This window comes from Cydia fagiglandana, chromosome 6 (genome assembly GCF_963556715.1).
Source record: "Cydia fagiglandana chromosome 6, ilCydFagi1.1, whole genome shotgun sequence".
Lineage (NCBI taxonomy): Eukaryota > Metazoa > Arthropoda > Insecta > Lepidoptera > Tortricidae > Cydia > Cydia fagiglandana.
This window is the reverse complement of record NC_085937.1, coordinates 16,457,065-16,477,846: the sequence shown is the minus strand read 5'-3', so window position 1 is coordinate 16,477,846 and position 20,782 is coordinate 16,457,065. Positions and strand designations below refer to the sequence as shown.

Genomic DNA, 20,782 nt, shown 5'->3' with positions numbered 1-20,782 from the left:
GTCTTTGGCGGTCACGGAGAATCACGCGTTGTACGCAAAAATATATTAAAATTCCAGACGCGGTTAATCAAATCTGATTTAAGAATCTAAGCTTAGACTTTAGAGGCGTAAATGTGAAGTTTATGCTTGCTTCCAATTTAGCCCACAAGATGGCAGAACCTACTATGCACAAGAAAACATACGAGCACGGTAGATGGCAGCACTTGCTTTGGCGTGTAAGCACGTGTAAGTGTCAAATGGTTGGTACAAAGGTTGGTTTTAGCCGTTTTAGCAAAAAATTAAAAAGTTACCTATAAAAAGGTTATGTCTAAATCTGTCATAAATTGTCACCAGCGGACGTAGCTATTTTTATTAATAATATTTATTTATGTTTTCAAACTCTATTAATAATGCCATTCTATAGGCACCCCCGTAATTCTATCCCGCTTTCAGTAACCACTGAAAAGAAATCAATAAAAAACGGTTTACACCATCAAATATTTACGTCTAGACTGGATGTGTACAAAGGGGAATGGAAATCAGATCTAAAAGAAGGTAGAGTTAACAATTACTAAGCCTATATAGGCGTAGCCTAGATAGATGTACTCGTATTTGAATGTAGGTAGGCACCAGTGTCGGGCGTTCAGAGCATTTGAATCCCACCTAATTTTTACAGTTGAGCATTTTCTACAAATGAAGGAAAGCCAAAAAACTCCGACTAGCCTATAATTTATACTGTTGACAAACCGTCACTACGTGTACAACAAAGTTAAAGTAAGCACTTTAAGTTGCTGCAATTTCTCTCTTTTTTTCAAAATATATATACTGTGCATATTTAAACCGATGGGCTGGGAGGGTTGAGAGCCAAAGTAGCGTCTCCAAGTGGTCAACTGGATCATATCCAGCTGATGGTCATCGATGGAGATGGCCACTGTCCCGAAGTGCGTGGTCCACGAAATTATACACTTATACCTACAGAACAACCATTTGTTGATTTCATCTTCATTCAACAGCAATGTAGAGTCCATAACCTGTTGCAAGTTCACGTTGTTGAAATGATGTTCTGTTCCGTATATTTTAGGCTTCGTCATTTACTTTATTATTTTTCATAATCGGGGAACAAGACCTGGGTCTGCCCTGCGGTTGTTCAACTCTGGAGTTGAAGCAGTTGAAGGCACTTTTAAGATTTAACTTAGTTAGTCCACGTTGCAGGAAAAGGTACTTTTTACACAATCACCGGAAAATTGTATGAAGGGGACTGGTATAAAGGATTCAGGTAACTAATAATTATCAAGCTCTGTTCTCGCTTAAAATGCTAGTTTAAACTATAACTCATTATACACTTTGCACTAAGTAAAAATATACTTTTCACCACACCAGCTCGAAAAGGCTTACTTTGCACTTCAAAAACTGATAGCAAAGTTGCATTTTATTCACATGTGAGGCAAAGTAATCAAATGCAAATTTTGAGTTTTTTTTTCTTATGTTTGCTGGTAGAATTGACTTTTAAATGATGATTTTGAATGATAAATATTAAATAACATTCATTTGGATTTGATTTGATTTTGTTTGATATTTAACATTTAGTATTTGCTTCGGGTTGGTGTGGTGAAAAATTTTGTGTTTCACTCGCAACGCTCAAGATTCCTTTTTCGAACCACTCGCTACGCTCGTGGTTCAATTTCGGAATCTTTCGCTTGCTCGGGTATCAATATTAGCACGAGAGGTTAAACAATTTAACTACTTTGCCCCCTTGTAAAACAAATAACTAATAAATGCAGGTGGCTGTACGGTACGTGTAGTAGGTATATACGGTCGAGTTGAAAAACATCTTTACAAGCTAAAATTCCAAGCTATATTTACAAACACGCAGGCACGGATTCGGCATACTCAGCCACCGGCTCGACAACGGCACATTCCGTCTAGACTACCGCGGCGACTGGGTCCGCGGCAAGCCGGAGGGCGTCGGCGTGTGGTACTACGAGAACGGAGACATGTACCTGGGCCATTGGAAGAGGGGGCACAGACACGGGTACGGCAAGATGTGGTACGCCGACGGCACCTTGTACGTCGGATATTGGAATAAGAGCTTGAGAGAGGGGTTGGGCATGTTCGTTCAAAGTAAGTTTTTGTTAAGAATATAGTATACAGGGTGATTCAGGAGACGTGAGCAGGACTAAGACTGCGCCTTTTGTAAATTATAAGCAACTGATTCGTATCAGTATTAGTGAGATTAACGTTAATTTTCTACTCGTGTTGAAAAAAAAATTAATAATTTTATTTACGACATGCATGGTCATGGTAAAATTAGAATACTAAACTACTAATATTCTGTGTCAAATTGATTGTCATCACTGTCATCACGGTCTGGTTACTTTTGAAAACTCGTATCTCACTCAAGTTTGACAGTTTATTTCTTCGTAATCAAATGCTGTCATTACGGTTAAAGAGGTTTTATGGTTATTAAGTGGGTCTTGTAGGGTAACCATGATTGTAGAGAATTAAATTTACCCTCACCAAAAAGTTAAAAAATAGGAAAAATAGTGGTTGTTTCACCTAAATACGACGGTGACCGGTCAATTATCAGTTACTGAGTGTGCAGGATTAGTCCTGCTCACGTCTCATGAATCACCCTGTATAGGGTGTTTAACAGAAAACCGGTGTGAGACAGCGTAGGTACTCATCAGAATTGACCGTTTAACCGCCATTGATCACATCACATATTTATTTATTTAATCGTATGGCATATTGTCAGTCGTTTATAGTACTATGCTTAAACCCTGCATCCATTGGATAACGTCGCCGTCAAGGGTGAACAAGTCTGCTGGATCTCCATCGTATTTACGTAGCGCGCAGTCTCGATAGATATGCGCGACATCCTGCTGCGCAGCACCGCACTCACACTTCGGAGACTCCACCCAGCCGCATTTGTGCAGGAACGCTCGTGAGCGTCCACAACCGGTTCTTAGTCTATTCAGCTGACACCATTCTTTTCTGGGCATTAAAAAGCCAGGTGGTTTCACTGTAGGGTTGATACTAACGCCCAGGGTTTCGGGAGGCTTGTCTCTCCACTCCTTTTCCCACATTGTAGATGTGTTGAACTGACAGTTGATCAGAGTTCGTGCAGTATGGTATGAAGGGTGCCGAGATTTTAAACGGTTTGGGGGAGGGTTTTGGAAATCCGCGTGCGCAGGCAAGTCTGGGCAGGCCAAGATCTTCCTCGCTTCACGGATAAGCGCTTGTTGCCTTCTTAGATGAGGAGGAGCAATATGACTGAGCATCGGGAGCCATTGTACGGGGGTGCTCTTGATAGTTCCAGAAATGCACCTCATGGTTTGATTCAGCTGGACATCCACTCGCTTCACGTGCGCACTATTTAGCCAGCACGGTGCGCAGTATTCAGCCGTCGAATATACCAAGCTCAGAGCACTGGTGCGAAGCACATCAGCTCTTGCCCCCCATGTGGTGCCGGCCAGTTTATGCATGATGTTATTCCGGGTTTGAAGCTTTTTCCCTAATTTGCTCATGTGTGGCGCGTAGGTAAGACTGCGGTCAAGTGTCACTCCTAGGTACCTTGGTGTTGGGTTGTACTTTAGAGTTTTCCCTCCAAAAGATATCTTCGGCTCGTAATTAGCCTCTTTGTTGTGAAGGTGGAAGGTTGTTACCTCGGTTTTAGTAGTATTGGGTACCAGGCGCCATTTTTTGAAGTACTCCTCCAAGCTTACCAGGTCTTTGTTTAGCATCTCTTCGGAGGGTTTGAAGCTCTTGTGCTGAGATGTTATAGCGATGTCATCGGCGTACATAAACTTCTGACTTTGTGTAACCGGCATATCGTGTGTATATAAATTGAATAGAAGAGGAGCCAATACTGATCCCTGAGGCAGACCATTATTTAATTTCCTGATCGTACTTTGGTGTTCGCCAAGATGTACGATAAACTCACGGTTGCTCAGCATGGTGTTAATTAGTGCCACTATTTTTCTCGATGGTACCGCAATCATGAGCTTATATATCAGCCCCTGCTTCCACACCGTATCGTACGCCGAAGACAGATCTATAAGGACGGCAACTGTCTTCATATTTCTTTGAAACCCTGCTTCGACGTGAGTTGTAAGAGAAAGGACTTGATCCGTGCAGTTGCGGCCGCTGCGGAAACCAGCTTGCTCAACCGGTAGGACTTTATCCACGTGTTTGTTAATTCGGTTGTAAATCAGCCTCTCCATTAGCTTATATACGCAGCTCAGCAGAGCGATGGGTCGATAGCTTTTGGGGTCATCGGCAGGCTTGTCTGGTTTCAAAACTGCTATTATTTTCGCCCGGTTAAAGTTGCGCGGTAATTTATTGCGATGAAGAATGTCTGAGTAAAAAAGTGTGAGCCATTCTTTAGTCTTTGGGCCAACGTGTTTGAGGAATTCGTTGTAGACTCCATCGAAACCAGCTGCTTTGCCAAGAGGCAGGGTTTTTAAGGCGTGGTCTGTTTCGTCCTGTGAGAATTCTTTAGATACGTTGTCATTGGGTTGAAGTGTCGCTTTGAGCTGCTTTGCATGTTGTTTTATGATGGTCGTCTCAGCCTTTTTTCCTTTAACTCGAGATACATCTACAATTCTGTTGGCAATTGCATTTGTCAAAGACTTAGTAGCAGCGTTTGATTTAGAAGCAGACGTACCGGATAGTTTATTTAGAACTCTCCAAGCCTTTCTACTTGACGTTTTAAAGTCCATGGATTCCACTGTCTTTATCCATTTGTCTCGCCGGCTTTCGTTCAATGATTTTAGAAGATCTTCGCCAATGTCGTGATCGCCAGTTCGTTTGTACTCCTCATATAATTTTTCGCTGTCATTTGACCAGCAGGGAACGTACCGTTTACGATAGCCTCTCGGAATATTCTTTTTAGCTGTAGCAATAATAAGTTTAGCAAACCGACAAACCGGCAAACATCACATATTAAAGACGTCACTCGTTCCGCACGCTATTGTTTTGGGAGGTACGAGTACCTCTACTAACAAGGTTTATATAGTCACGGTGCCAACGAGATAGTGTGCCTACATATGAACAATTAAAGACTAGTGTCCACATAAACAAGAAATAAGCTACCTACGTTTTTTAAAGAGTAGGTATCCAAATCTTACGACATCCTACATCTACTACACACAAATTTAAATTCAATGTAGATCTTATTTAACCAGAAAACGGCAACCGCTACGAAGGGCATTGGGAGGGCAACATCAAGAGCGGTATCGGCCGGTTCTACCACTTGCACACAGGGCAGATGCAGGAAGGCTGCTGGGTGGACGATATCTGCGTCAAGTCCAGGATGTCCGACATTATTATACGGCAGTTCTGTGATGTGCCCACGCCTTACCCCATCCCGCCTGTGAGTATGGTTTATCTTCAGCACATCAGACAAACGCAGGATTTACGACATTGTCTAATAGTCTTCAGATGCCAGAATCCAACATCATACTTCAGTTTTGTAATATGCCTACGCCTAATACGCCTTATCCCATCCCACCTTGAGCCTGAGTATGGCTTATTAACTCCTACATCGGACAAATGCAGGTAGACTCTGATCACGTTAAAATTTGCACAGACTTGGCAGTAAGAATGCATCCTGTATCCTTATAAGCCCTATACGTTGACGTTAGAACTTGGCATGAAAACTTAAGCGTGGTCCGACTGTTCTGTGGTTGCCTGATGTCAAGTCCAAAATAAATTCGACTTCTTACGCTACGTCTTACGTAGGCGAACAACGCGCGAACGCGGCGCGGCGCGGCGCGGCGAAAGCGGCCGCCGCCGCGCCGCGCCGCCTGACATTCGCGTGCAAATCGCGCCGCACCGCGTTCGCAACGAGATCGCTTACGTAGGACACTTCTATGGGCATCAAAGGATTGATTTCGCCGCGCCGCGCCGCGCCGCGTTCGCGCGTTGTTCGCCTACGTAAGACGTAGCGTTAGATATTCAATTACGTACGGTAGTTCTGATATGCCTAAGTACTAAGTACCTCTATGTTTACGTCGTACTCCATCCCCCTTACGAGTAGGTAGGTATAGTTGGTTCCAATTCTTTTAAATTAAGTACTTACCTATGTATACTATTTATCTATTAGTAATTAGTCTACCTACCTAAGTATATTGAATTGAATAATCCGGTCAGTACCTACATTACTTACACATACCTAATGCCTACAATTATTTTATTAACGATTTTTATTTCCATCGCACAGGAACATCTAATAAACCCCAGAAAAGTCCTGGATGAGAGCGAACTTTGGCTGAAAATGAAAATAGGAGATATTGACAAGAAACTACGCTACTGTATTGACCAAATGTGGTGATATATTGCTAAACCATAACAGATCATTCGATTATAAATAAAGTGGTACACACTGCCATCATGCATGGATTATTCGGATGTTTTATTTAACATTATGTGACAATACACGACAAAATGAACTTGATAGGAATATTAGGAATATACATATAGGTAGGTTGCTATCATTGGCCGTTTTCAAATGTGTATTTATTGCACTGCTTCGATTTACACAATTTTAATTTTTAAAGATTTTCAAGTGTTAATAGTTCCTTTTTTCGTGAACTGTCTCATTACACCTATGTCTTTAACATTCCATGCTAGGATTTAATATTATGTACTTACCTACTAAGGTTTTATATAAAATTCAATATTATTTATTTATATAATGGACTTAAAAACTCTTATGCTAAAACATATGTAGGTACTCTGCATCAGATTTTAAGGATATTATTGTGGCGTCCCGTTACGAGGTATTTGTGCGGCAACGGAACTAGCCAATATGACAATCGTACATCGACAAACGCAAAAGAAATTAAAAATGTATCGCGATGACAGACGATACGAAAATTCACGTGACTATAGGGACCGTGCGCGTGGGAAGGTCTGCTGCCATCTTGTGGCCTGAATCGGAAACATATATGTGCACATGTACATTGCCAAACAAGTGCCACCAGGGGTGCGAATCTCCTGACTTCGGTCAAACTCGGCTCCGCTCGGCTCAGCATTGCTCCGAGCAATTATTAGGGTTGGCACCACTTGACTTCCTTTTGCGTGCACGACCACAGATAAGATAATCACTTGATTTTTGACAACCCTAAATAGCCGAAAGGGATAGTACCATATATTAAAAAGGTACAGCATGATTCGACCCTGAACCGCTGTCAAACTTCGTTTTTGTAGGAAGTTTCCTTTCTGTACGGTAGTACTATTAATTATTCTGTGGTGCCACCATCTACCGATCTCGTCGGTACGTTTCCTTGTGCATAGTAAGGTTCTGCCATCTTATGGGCTAGACCGGAAGCATGAACGACACATAAATGTGTAAATTTACGCCTCGCGCCAAAAATCTGACGGCTCCTATGCTGCCCCCTATAGTTCATGAACGAGGCTTATTACTTTCGATTGGCATTTTCAATCAACTATTGTCATCTTGGCAAGCCCCCTGATATTGACATTCGTGCGCAACATACTCGGCTGGGTTCCGACAATTCTCATCTGACGCAGATACATCGACAGATTCAACAAAATGTCATATTTATCATTATCACAGAGGACTTAAGTGTAAAACCCAATTTGGGGTAAAATTATTGTTAAGTTAACATTTACATTTAATTTATTGCCTTCGCCATAATATATCGTCATCAATTTACTGATAATATACTCTAACTCGAAAGAGCTGAATATTACTCAGTGACAAATGTCACAATAAATAAATATGTAATAAATTTAGTTACTTGCGATTTTAACCTTTATACCATTAAGTTACGGTTGGTTATAAAACTCGCATGGAACAAAACTTTATCGGCCTATTCCGGGGAAACCAGAGCTGATAAGTATTAGGTATACGATAATTTTATTTACAGTACATAATGATGGTGCTACTTTCCCGCACTAGTGCGGGAGAGAGCACTTTCCGTGCGTGTGTTAAAACGTTAAAGGTCCATATGCACTGTAAAACGTTTTACGATACACGTGCGAATAGGTAATTCGTGTCGATTTAAAACTCCCTTCGGTCGTGTTTTAATTGAAGGGACGTTTACAAAAACAACATAACCGACTACACTGGTTGACACCTGAAACAATTGACAATGTTCTTAAAAAAGTGTCAACCGCTCTAAGCAGTTATGTTTTTGTTAACATCCCTTCAATTTATCGCCACTCGTTTCGAATTTCCTCTTTTCCGCACTTGTATCGTAAATAACTATTGTGTACCTATGTGAATAGGTAATTAGGAACTATGGAACAGCTTTGTAAATAAAGATAAACTACATTGAAGGAATTCGAAGTTATGGACCATACTTTTATATAATATACACAACGCAGGCTTCGTCAGGACTACTATGACTAAGTACTAGGACTACTTACTTTAACTAATTCCTAGGCAATATTGAATTCAAAAAATAAGGAAGTACCTCGCATCTTTTGCTTAACTATAACCGGTAATTTTTTTCTTGTTGTCAACATAAACTGAACGGTGCATTAATAAAAAAAAACTTTTAGGTACTTACTGAAATTTCGGGTCTTCGCATATTTTCCTGAATCGACATCTACTCGAGATAACTCCTAACCAAACTCAAAAGAAATCTTTTAAAAACGTTATAAATTGTATTTTTCGTTATAGTACTTATAATAGAAAATTAAAATGTCACGTTAACAAATAAATCAATTATTATTAACTAAAAAACAACCAGCAGCACCCTGTTTGATTTAATCAAAATATAAATAACTTTTCTGTGATGGATTTTGTTCGTTCTTAATTGCATTTTTGAGCTCTATTATTTCTTGGCATTACTAATTTAAACTTCGGATTTACAAGTCTCGAAATGAGCATCCAAAAACAAATATAAAGAAGACGAAATTATTAAGAGTTATTTTTGTGAACAATTTGCAATAACAATAACTTTCTGACTGACCATTGCAGGAACAACATAAAAACGTATGTAATATTTGAAATTAATTCATAAACGATCTGAAAGGACGTTTATGCAATTTATATATTTTTGCCAAGGCAGTTAAATGGTATGACAGGACAATTATGTAAATTACACGTTGGTTAGAAATTAAATTTATACTAATTTCACATTTTGACAACGGATAAGTTCGGCCATTTTTCTAACCTATATTTATAATTTGTATTACATCTGATATTAGGGATATGATCAACGCTCCTAAGCGTCACTTGCGCCAGCCAGGGTTAAGCCACTAACCCGGAGTTAACCGGTTAAACCTGGACTTACCATGGTTGCCAGTACAATTTAAATTGGGTAAGTGGTTATTAACCCTGGGCTAGTGGCTAACCCTTGCTGGCGCGAGTGGCCCTAAGAAGGTATGTGTAAAAAAAATATCGTAAACATAACAAAGGTAATTTTTATAGGAAACTTTATAAACTGGAGATTCGAATGTAGGTATGTCATGCGCCTCACTTATTATTGAAAAAGTACAATACTATAATATACATAAAAAAAGATGTTTTTATGCTGTATTTATAACCATTATTTTTGAGCAAGTGTTTAGTAACAAATACTTTATTTTCTTGGCTTTAAGATAGAGAGTTACATAAAATAGGTACCGCCTGTTCATTCCGCAGGCAGTAAACTACACACTATACCTATACTGTCTATTATTTTTTTAAGGTATGTCTTATTAACAGAGATCGTACATTTTCCAGCATTTTTGGTGCAGTCGTAAGAAAAGTACAGTCAGCGATAAAAGCTTGTACTTACCAAAAATGAAATTTTTGCCAAAAACTTATTAATCATTAGGGTTGAAATTATCTATACCAATTCCGTTAACACCACTCTGCTGCACCAAAAATGCTGGAAAATGTACGATCACTGCTTATTACCTAATTACTAAGATTGACATTATTCTATTAGGTTCAATGCTCACGACCTAATATACCCGATAAGTATAATATTGCAAAATTGGCACTTACATAAGTACACTTTTAATATACAGATCAATAAGTACTTTCCTACAATCTACGCGTTAACAATAAAAACGTGGGTATATTCAAGTCAAAAACGTATATAACATCCCAAAATCGGACACTGGAAAGGTAAGGCTTTACCCCCTAAGTCTAATTCATAAAATTGTACAAGCCGCAATTAGTTTTATCCCTTTCTTACAAATACGAAAGTCAGAAAGATAGATAAAGACAAACGATTAGTAGCTAATTAAGGCTCGTAGCGCGTTTATGAATAACGCCATAAGTTTTCAAATAACCCTGCCCTGGTCGAGTAACGTGAGATTATTCATCCTACCGTCATGGTCGCCCATTTCAATCTGCTCTTTAAGTAACTCCAGCTCTTTTATGCCAGTAACTGTAACTTCGTACTTATGTGTCGCTAAAGACATGTAGAAATGTATAGCGAACGCCAGGAACACAATCATGACCGGTATAAGTACAACGCAAGCGGACCAGGCGGCGGTCTCGCTCAAATCGTAGAATTTCACCCAACATAGAATAGCTATTTCCACTAGGAAAAGAATTAGTCCGAGTAGTGTTGAAAACGCCCAAGCGATTTCGATGTACCAGTGTAGCCTTTCATGTGGCGATTCGTGTACCAGAGATATGCTGTGTAGATTCCCCACTGCTTCTATGTTGGGTAGGATGCACGTGCTGATCATGAGCGCCAGCATGTGAACGGCCACGAGTAGAGTGGTGCACACTGTGAACGCGACGAGCATCTCCTTAGGCACTTTGCTGGTTTGGTCTGTGTTCAATTGCACTTCCACCATAGCTACCTGTGAACAAATGTGAAATCAACGCTTGTGTTGTAAACATTGTTATCGCTGTTTGTAAATGTGGGTCGCACTCGTGGTGCGCTCTATTTATTACTTGCATACACAATGTGATACGGTGTTTCTATGTTCTCGTATAATAAGTTAAAAAGTAACAGATAATGGACACACAAACGTGATATCTAAGGGGGTTACTTTTACGTTGACTAATGTAGAGCACACTCTATTTCATAATTCCTAATGAAAGGGTTAAGTAAGTCATTTGTGAAAACATCTAGGTACAGTCGCCATCAGATATATCGGAGCGGCCAAGGTGTTCACAATATCTGAACACGCACTCTAACGCCCTGACAATAGAGGCGTGCTCAGATATTTGTGAGCGCCTTGACCGCTCCGATGCCTCCGATATATCTAATGGCGACTGTACACTAAATATTACAGAAACGTTAAATATCTAAACAAGCTTTTGTCCGAAACAAAAAAGTAATATTTACGTAGCTACCTACTTTGCAAAGTACCTATAATATAGTGCGGAACATAAAAAAAATCTCCACCGCCACACATGCACAAACAACAAATTTTCTACGCCTCAGAAAGGAAGCACCGTTAATTACCTACAATAGTCACGATTCTAATAATATTCACTACATGCTTTGTATATAAGTGTAGCTATTAGTAACATTTATATCCTTCCAGTCACATTTCCGTCTACTGATGATGTGCCGTCAGAATGTTCCCAAAATTGCAATATTTCACTTTTGCATGGGAATCGAATATTTCCATTTCCGAAATGAAAGTTTTCTTTTGATTTTGTAAGATTTCCGAGAATTTGTCAATTTTTTTAGAAAATTTCCTCAATTTGCACATCTGTGCATCTACCGATAAAAAGAGAAATAGTTATTTGTACAACAAGAGATCAAAGTTTGATATTTCTTCGAGTGATTATTTTGAGTCTCGTGCAAGCGAAATATTCTAATTTAGAGTCTTGAGCGTAGTAAGGGATTCAAAAGCGGACGAGATGTAAATAACTTTGATCTCGTGTAGTACACAAAATTTTTCACCCTAAGCAGTGAGAACATACCTAGAGGGACAGAGATGATAGAACCCAAGTATATCGAACTTGTATTAGACCCCGCATGTTGAAATGACATTTGACTATGAAAGTCACTTGAATGACATTTTGTCTCACTCAGTGAGCAAAATGCGATTTTGCTCACTCATACTGTCTCACTAAGTGAGCAAAATGACTCAGTGGGCAAAATCGCATTTTGCTCACTGTTTTTAAGAAGCAAAGTACCCTTGTTCGAGCTGCTGAGGTGAAAATAAAATTTCGATATATTTTCTTTTGAAGTGCTGGTGGCCTAGCGGTAAGAGCGTGCGAATTTCAATCCGGAGGTCGCGGGTTCAAACCTCGACTCGTACCAATGAGTTTTTCGGAATTTATGTACGAAATATCATTTGATATTTGTCAGTCGCTTTTCGGTGAAGAAAAATATCGTGAGGAAACCGGACTACTTAATCCCAATAAGGCCTAGTTTCCCCTCTGGGTTGGAAGGTCAGATGGCAATCGCTTTCGTAAAAACTAGTGCCTACGTCAAATCATGGGATTAGTTGTCAAGCGGACCCCAGGCTCCCATGAGCCGTGGCAAAATGCCGGGATAACGCGTGGAAGAAGAAGAAAATTTCGATATTTTTCTGTCTCAGAGGCAGAATAGATACGACATTTCGCGGCAGGCCCTCTGATGTATTTCCATCCCAAACATATTATGGTTACAAGTATGTATGTGTAATTGACAATACCAAGTCTACCTTTGAGACTAATATGTATTACTCATCAAGAATCGTTATATACGAAACAATTCTATTGTTTCAACTGTCGGAACTAAGGACAAGGGTTCTCAGGCTGTATGTCATATATAGCTATACATAATTATACTGTTTACATAATATTACATTGGCAACTTTACCGACATGTGCTCATAAAAACATAATAGATTGTTGTAATACTTGTCATATCAAATAAATGGGATTTTAACATCGTTTGTTTGCTTGTTGGAAATGTGAAGAACATCTGCTTACTTTGTTTTTGACGTATAGTCGCACCAATAAAAGTCTGCAGCGGATTTGATAGCCCACGCGGTGTAAGTGTTATTTGTACGTCATAATTTCATAGAAGTTTAACGTTTAAAATGACACTTGCACTGCGTGGGCTATCAAAATCGCTGCAGACTTTTTACGGTCTAACTCTGCATATTATGCATTAGAAAAAACAAAATCATCCTAAATATGTTAGTGAATGTTCCGTCCACGTTGAACAAATAAAAGAAGATCATAGAGAAAGTTACCATTTTGTCTGATAGAGCGAGGCACGAGGCTTTCGTTTATTGTTCCTCTCCCTCGGAGTGTAAATGTCTGCGGCCGATCGTAAGATCAGGCATATCGTGAAATTCCTAGGCATATCGTGAAACGTGAAAATCTTTGACTCGTTCCCTGAGTCGACGAAGCCCCGCTACGCGGGGCTCCTATTTCTGGGCAGTTTGCCCTTCGGGCATCTGAAGCAACCTAACGAACCTATCTTACCTATATATTGGTTTAATGTGACTATCCTCAAAACATTGCACAGGAACATTACGATCTGCCTGATCTTACGATCGGCCGCCGACATAAACAAATACATGCACTGCACCATAAGCTCCATGTAGTTACGAGATTTAATTTTTTTTTTAAGTGTCAGTAATTTATAGCCTCCGCTTAACAGATAGATCGTACGAACCATTGACGTCAATGCGGCGAGTTAAGTTGAAAAACATGAGAATGCTCATATTTTCTAATCAAAAGGAACGTGTGAAATTTGATATTCCACAGCTTATGCAGTACAGTGCGTCAGACCCGGGGGCGGGGGTCAATGCTTGTGTTTTACACGTGTTTTTTTGGTCTCGTTTGCTTTTCGAAAATATTATGTAGAAGCAGAGATATATATAACTCCGTATAAGATAAATAAAGTCTAAGAAAAAAACGTGCCCCGGACGGCCAAGAAAAAGTCATTCTCGAATAGATGGCGCCATTACCTTTGGCCTATTCTCGGCTAGATGGCGGTAACGACACCGTTTGTATTTAACAATTTTAACACATATCAGTGAAAGAACATGGGTCAGTATGGAACAATAAAAATTAAAAATAATTTATCCGTAAACATATTTTGATTATTTTATACATTTTCAATTTTATTTTAAGTTTTAATCGTGTGTCGATAGATGGCAGTAAATGTACCGTGACTACAAAATTGACAATGACAGGACCCCTCTATACTATCTATTCTTTTTGGTAGAAGGATACATTGGAGCCAGATGGTAGAAACGGTCAGTTAATTTAATAGGTAGATCTACTGGACCACAAAGTTTTTTACAATACATATGGTCTTACTTTCCGTGCGTATGTCAATGAAAAACGTTGTACGATACACGTGCGAATAGGTAATTCGCCACTCGTTTCGAATTTCCTCTTTTCCGCACTTGTATCGTAAACACCTATTATAGTTACGCGCAAATTAGGAACAATAGTTAGGTACCTACATAATACAGTGCAATAACTATTTAGCGGGATGTCAAGCTTATACATATACCATAGCGAATCCAAAGAGCAGACCTGAAGTCTTCTATTCTTGCTCTTACTCAGCTTCCGCCATGTCAGGTACGCGGCGTGTGGAGCCCTGCGCCCGACTGGAGAGGAGTCTCTTCAGATACCACGCACTAGTGCCTTTGTTAAGTGGTCTCACTTACCATAGCGAATCCAGAGAGCAGCGCCGAAGTCTTACTCGAAGCCTTCAGCTTCGCGCGACTCAGCTGGAGTTTCCGCCATGACAGGTACGCGGGTGTGTGGAGCCCCGCGTCCGACTGGATAGGCGCCTCGCCCGACATCACGCACGTATGCTGCAAGCGAAGACGAACTTGAATTAAAACGATTTTGGGGTAAATCGTACGAGATCCCGACACCTCCAGAAGCTGTTTTTGCGTGAACGCGTAACATGCGAATAACACATGGTAATAAACAATATTATGTTCCTAAATGTTGCTTGCAGGCTCAGAGCCGGTTGCGCCAACCACAATTGACGGACTGAATAACATCACCCAATAGTTAAACTATGGATAAATCGTATAATAAAATTTTGCGTTAGCGAACATTTTAATCGAGATACAGGTATGGTGCAAGCGACCCTTAGTGGGTCGCAGCGATATCAATCACAGACCTTGACTAGATAAACAATAGATTTGAATAGACACTGGTACTTTTCAATAGGTACTCAAGCGGTCGTCGACGCGCTCATTTCGGACCACGTACCAAACGCCTCGATTGCGCTTCGGTTTCTAAATATGCAACATTTGGCCGTATGCGCCCAAATCATTTGTGGCATCCCTTTCTTTAATATGGCATCGAAAGTGACGCAGCCATCAACGTGATGAAAAACCACGAAACGACACACCGTGGATTTTCTTTTTGATTTGAATTAATAAAATTAACTCGATTGAAAGAGGATGAAAGATTGTTCCTTGAAGGAGGTGTTGTAGTGAAAGATTTCAGTGTAACTTACAAACCCCGAAAATTTGGCTTGAACATATTTACACCTTTGTTACCAGATCACCACGTTAGGGTTAAGTTAGTCACAAAATAAGAGTTAAATACCTAGGTATCATACACTTTTTCCCGCGAATGTATGTTACACAACAAAATAATGTGATAACTTTTTATCAAGTTCTTATATTATATTTATACATATTCCTACTTGTATTGCATAAATATATTCAGTAATGTGGTTGTTATCGTAACTACCGTGCAACAACTTCAAATGATATATTTTTATGTTCTCGTACGAACATAATAATCTAATTTTAGCCTTTAAGATGTTTATAATATAACTTTCCATTATGTGTTTTATCATGCATTACATTAGAACACATCTGAATTTAAAATACATCTTTAATATAGCTGTACAGTAGAGATGCACCGGATATCCGGTTACTATCCGGTATCCGGTCTATCCGGCCATTATTTTACTATCCGGCCGGATACCGGATAGTGACCTTCTATCCGGCCGGATACCGGATAGTAACATTGCTTGATTTCGAAGTAAACAAATTGGATTTAAGAAACAGACACGGTCATACTTGTACTTATTTATTATTTTAAAACGATTTAATCATTCCACTGACTTGCACGCGCACTCATTTCGAACCTAGAAATGAGTCCGCGCGAACGTTTCTAGGAAACAGATCAAACCTGCAGAATGCGCACCTGAAAAACCGAAATGTAAGTATAGTTCCGTGGGCCTAATATCCGGCCAAACAACTATCCGTTGCATCTCTACTGTACAGTCGCGGATGATACAGCCAACAAAAGTATCTGTCATTCTGAAATACTTTTCCAAAATGGAGATATGTCTCTACAGTTACCGTTCTAAGTACAGTCGCCATCAGATATATCGGAGCGGCCAAGGTGCTCACAAATATCTGAGCACGCCTCTATTGTCAAGGCGTTAGAGTGCATGTTCAGACATTGTGAACACCTTGGCCGCTCCGATATATCTGATGGCGACTGTACACCGAGGTGCTCAAAAATATCTGAACACGCACTCTAACGCCTTGACGATAAAGGCGTGTTCAGATTTTTGTGAGCGCCTTGGTCACTCCGATATATATCTGACGGCGAATGTACTTGCCAGTCTAATTTAGAACAATTATTATGTAGAAACGTACAGAAATATTAGCTCCTTTTGTTAAGATGTTATTGAAGCGACTGTACCAGCGTAATGCTGAATGTAAGCGAATGCCGACTGTACCAACGTATATTAAGTATATTTTAAGACTGCCTATTTATAACATATACCTACATATGATATGATACCCAGCTACACAATGCGTAACCACATGTGTGCAAGTGCCATTCACAATTTGCCTGAGCATGCAGACCTTGCTTCGCATGAAGAAACAATCATGCATGAACTGAATATTATGGGTGACATTGTGCCATCATAGCTAACCAATAATTATCCTTAATCTAAGTACATTAGGTTGAAATTGTAATGAGACAGCGAGTATATGGAACATGATATCATCTTTGTTATTTAGAGATGAGTGCTCAGATGAAAAGTCAATAACCTGTCAATTAAACGTACTTGTAGGGTTGCCAAAAGACACAAGCTACTCAGAGCAATGAGAACTGGTCACATTGTATGCAAACTTCCATAGAATATGATCCAATTTGATTGCTCTAGGCATTGAAATACAAGTAGAAAGGTAAAATCATCTCAACTGCAATCTTTAGTACTTACTCATTAACTATTACTTATATTTTTTCGGTCACTAAAGCTAATAGGCATAGGTCTGGTATGTCACTAAACTATATCATTTCATCATTAATATAGTTTTGGTAGTACATTTTCATAATATGTGACGTTCCACGACAAAAGGTATACCCTATGGCGGCTGGCGCTTACGTCAAATAGCGCCGCAATAATATTGAAGCGGCGTTAATAATAGCGTAAGTGCCAACCGCCATAAGGTACCTTTACCCGTGGGACGTCACATATTTCTGTATAAGAATTTTTATATTGTTTGGTGGATTGGAGAGAAAGTTATTAAGAAATACAACAACATACAACAAATAAATTCCTTGTGTTTAAACTCAATTTTATAACATTCCACACTTGCTCATCCTTAAATAGTTTGTGTACACAGATGTGGCACATTTTTGAAATTTGCCACATCTGTGTACACAAACTATTACAGCAGCCCACATGGCAGTAACTGACATGGATATAATTGCCCAAATATTAGTATTGAAACTTTTTCCATACTGTAAAATCATCCTATAGTGCATAAGCAGGGCTCATATAATCATTATTATTTTATGCTCTTTACGTAGGACTGAATCGTGTATTTAGGTGACAGCTTCGTATTAGAGTGTCCCATTAAAAATGATATAATAAACCAAAGAACGAATAAGACCGGTATTTTTTGTATGAAGAAATAACTGGTTCCGATCCTTGTTTTAAAACAAGTATGTTCCAAAATTAACTTTATCATATTCATTCTGTTGTAAATATTATTTGAATGTCACATTTCCAAGGATGAGGATAAAAGGGCATTATAATACCTATAACAACACACCACAAAGTTAATTGTTTGTGTTAGTTGTAGGGTTTCTGGTTTCTCGACCTTTTTAATTTCTCGAGGCACGGGAATTCTCGACCAAGATTTCTCGAGTTTCTCGAGTATCTCGAGAAATTTTGAAAGCTTCAATAAACACCATGTTATTTAATTTTTTTTGCTTTTTTACAAATCAGACTCGTAGGAATCGTAGGTGAGATCAATAATCAAACATATGGTACATTTTAGTTACCATAAATTGCACTTAATAATTAAAAATATAACAACAAAAAAAACTATAGGTGCAGGCGTGCGCACCGGCTCAACGGTTCAACAAAATGTAAACGAACCACAATATGGTATTTTACTAGGCAGCAATATTCAAGTCAATAAATTTAACTCGATGTGATAAAACTTACAGAAGTTTTACTACGTAATATTAATTACTCGTACTTACTCAAGTACTCAACGTAACAATAAAGCTGCTAAAATTGTAATATATTGCTAATAGGAATATATCGGGATGATTTAATTTATCAATAGTAAATTAGTTAGTTTTTAAAGCAGTTTTCAATAAAAAGACGCTACATGAATGTCATGAATCATGATAGTTCAAAAGTTTCAAAAATCGGTTAAAGCTAGAACGATAGGGGACGAATCAAGGTAGTTTTTTATTTGTTTGGTAATAAATGTTTTAAGTAGGTTCCTACCTGAAAATGTAAAAAAAAGAACATGTGCATATTTATTTAACTACCTAAAGAAATGCATTATAGACACATCATCACAAGAGATTTATTTCTCGAGTTCTCGAGGCATTGAATATTTTTTTCCCGTCTCGACTTAGGACAAATTTCTCGAGATTTCTCGCCTCGGGAATTCTCGAGCAGAAACCCTAGTTAGTTGTTGCCACAAAGATTGGCTATTCTTAGTAATAATTATGGAAGTTGGCTAATTAGTTGAAAGTCAGCGATTATTTCCTGCATAATATGTAATTAATATGAAACCTTAAAGCCATTGCTACAGATTTTTTTATTTTATTTTGGATTTTTTGCATGCATCTATCATTAATATTCTTAGTTGTTATGGTTACTTTACAAACACATAATCCCATTGACAGTCCCACTATATTATTAAAAGTTTAATATGCCCTAAATAATATAGTAAACAATATTGTATTCATTAATTCCTCATGAATCAGTATTGACAATGACAGCACAACAATTAATAAGCAATCAATTCTATCTAATACCTAAGATCAATCATTCATAACATCTTGATTAGCCACAAAACAAGTCATTACTGACAATTAAAGTTAATTGAAACAAAAAGCGAGAAGCATAGCCAATTAAATAGCAAAAAATCTTGTTTTAATTTGTAGATGTTAAATATAAAAAAAGCACTTTGGTGTTAAACTTGTTTTGGCACTTTTGTGACTTGATATAAATTCTAAGAAGGAACCAAATGGTTGTATCTACTGCTATGTATGGATAAGGAACACTGAGTTATTTATTTAAAAAACGGTACAGCTCTCATTACAGTTGCCCAAAACGATACTGTAGTAAATATGAACCTCGATGCATAAATGCAATTATTTCTAAGAAGTATAAACAAAGTGACTTTAATGTAAGTCATTCTGAGAACAGCTACTGTGGAAGCAGTTACCGTGAAACTTTGTAAACGCGGGAGGGGGAGGGGGCTTACTCAAATTGTGTAAAAATGTCCTATAATATTTATTTATTTTATTTAATTACATATTAAATAGGTATCTGAATACTTGCCAATATGACATGGTATTATAGAGTTCCGGGGTTCCATTTTGCCAAGTTTTGGCTAGTGAATACATCCATTTGACTCAATATCTTGTGAGTTATCTATTTGTGTCATTCTTATACCAAAGGTAAAGACAAGTGTTGATGTTTATAAATAATAATAAAGTACCTTAACCTTACCTTTGCCATAAAAAGTCATATTTCACAACATTTACACCGGGATTCCAGACTACCAGACTAGCACTACAGCACCCAAGCAACCCTTTCCCAACAAACAAACAGTTAACTCACTCTTTATTAAAGAAGGACTAGTAGCAGCCTCCGTGTAGTACAAAACCAAATTTTAAGGCTTTGCAAATCTCACATCAAATTCACTATGAAAAAAAAAAAAAATAATAATTAAACCATGCTACTTGTGCTTTTGTATTTCACGGTGTCTTTATTTAATGTTCTACTTTTAATATCAATCTTTTATTAACTGTCCCAACAACCTAACTCAAATGTGGGAACTAAAAGTGCCGGTTAGGACTTCCTGTGCTGATAAAAAAAAATTGCGACACAACTACTCAACAGAGAACCACGCAAGAGACTGCATAACAATACGTGATACGTGTAATCGTGCGAGCCTGCTTGTAAACACTGCGTTTAGCGTAGCAGTTGTAGCGCGGCTCTGTGAGCGGCGTAAAAAAAACATGCTGAGAAACATCATACCTTGCTCATTTTTGGGCACCAGTTACCATACTGAGAGTAACGATTGGGTGGGCCTGGGACCGTACTGCCTGACCAAACCGACATACCTAAACAATTGCACAGTCCTTCGATACGATGAGACGAGGTCACTTTTGCAGTGTTATAATATTATCTATCACTCCATGGCCCGCATCAGGTTTTTCACAAACAATTTTACATTCCTTAAAAAAGAAGATTGCGTTACGATATTCAAACTAATTTAATAATATTTGCATTTCTTAATTGAACAATTAAAATGCAAGTATTGGCTCGTGATACACGTACATGTCAAATAAATGTCAAGCTAGAGATGTTTTTTTATGAACTCAATGGATCCGTCAAGATTTGCTTAAGAACTGCGAATAATTTAAGGTATTTATGATATTT

At 38.5% G+C, this 20,782-nt stretch overlaps 2 protein-coding genes across 5 annotated transcripts; one reads left to right on the top strand and one right to left on the bottom strand.

Annotated features, from left to right (window-relative positions):
* The first annotated feature begins 358 nt into the window (after positions 1-358).
* LOC134665438 (MORN repeat-containing protein 3-like) lies at positions 359-6,382 on the top strand. The gene is made up of 5 exons (XM_063522412.1): positions 359-534; positions 1,192-1,255; positions 1,853-2,100; positions 5,166-5,353; positions 6,203-6,382. The coding sequence occupies exons 1-5, from the start codon at positions 390-392 to the stop codon at positions 6,311-6,313; spliced, it is 756 nt and encodes a 251-aa protein (XP_063378482.1). The 5' UTR covers positions 359-389; the 3' UTR covers positions 6,314-6,382.
* On the bottom strand, positions 6,293-20,688 carry LOC134665436 (calcium release-activated calcium channel protein 1). 4 transcript variants are annotated; one of them, XM_063522408.1, is made up of 4 exons: positions 20,378-20,688; positions 19,958-20,040; positions 14,535-14,684; positions 6,293-10,758 (listed from the first exon to the last, which is right to left on the bottom strand). In XM_063522408.1, exons 3-4 carry the CDS (start codon positions 14,670-14,672, stop codon positions 10,228-10,230), a joined length of 669 nt encoding a protein of 222 aa, XP_063378478.1. In that variant the 5' UTR covers positions 14,673-14,684; positions 19,958-20,040; positions 20,378-20,688; the 3' UTR covers positions 6,293-10,227. The 4 variants fall into 4 exon arrangements, with proteins under 4 accessions (XP_063378478.1, XP_063378479.1, XP_063378477.1 ...); XM_063522409.1 differs by having other exon boundaries at positions 20,464-20,688; XM_063522407.1 differs by lacking the exon at positions 19,958-20,040.
* Between the last annotated feature and the right edge of the window lie 94 nt (positions 20,689-20,782).

What these genes read in the sequence shown, in the direction of transcription:
- LOC134665438 (XM_063522412.1), top strand. Translation starts at nt 390, where the DNA reads ATGCCATTCTATAGGCACCCCCGTAATTCTATCCCGCTTTCAGTAACC. An exon ending in GAAATCAGATCTAAAAGAAG is followed by an intron (nt 535 to 1,191) that starts GTAGAGTTAACA and finishes TCCACGTTGCAG; the next exon opens with GAAAAGGTACTTTTTACACA. An exon ending in GTTGGGCATGTTCGTTCAAA is followed by an intron (nt 2,101 to 5,165) that starts GTAAGTTTTTGT and finishes TTATTTAACCAG; the next exon opens with AAAACGGCAACCGCTACGAA.
- LOC134665436 (XM_063522407.1), bottom strand. Translation starts at nt 20,461, where the DNA reads ATGTCGGTTTGGTCAGGCAGTACGGTCCCAGGCCCACCCAATCGTTAC. An exon ending in GGTGCCCAAAAATGAGCAAG is followed by an intron (nt 14,685 to 20,377) that starts GTATGATGTTTC and finishes CTTCGCTTGCAG; the next exon opens with CATACGTGCGTGATGTCGGG. An exon ending in TGCTCTCTGGATTCGCTATG is followed by an intron (nt 10,759 to 14,534) that starts GTAAGTGAGACC and finishes ATTTGTTCACAG; the next exon opens with GTAGCTATGGTGGAAGTGCA.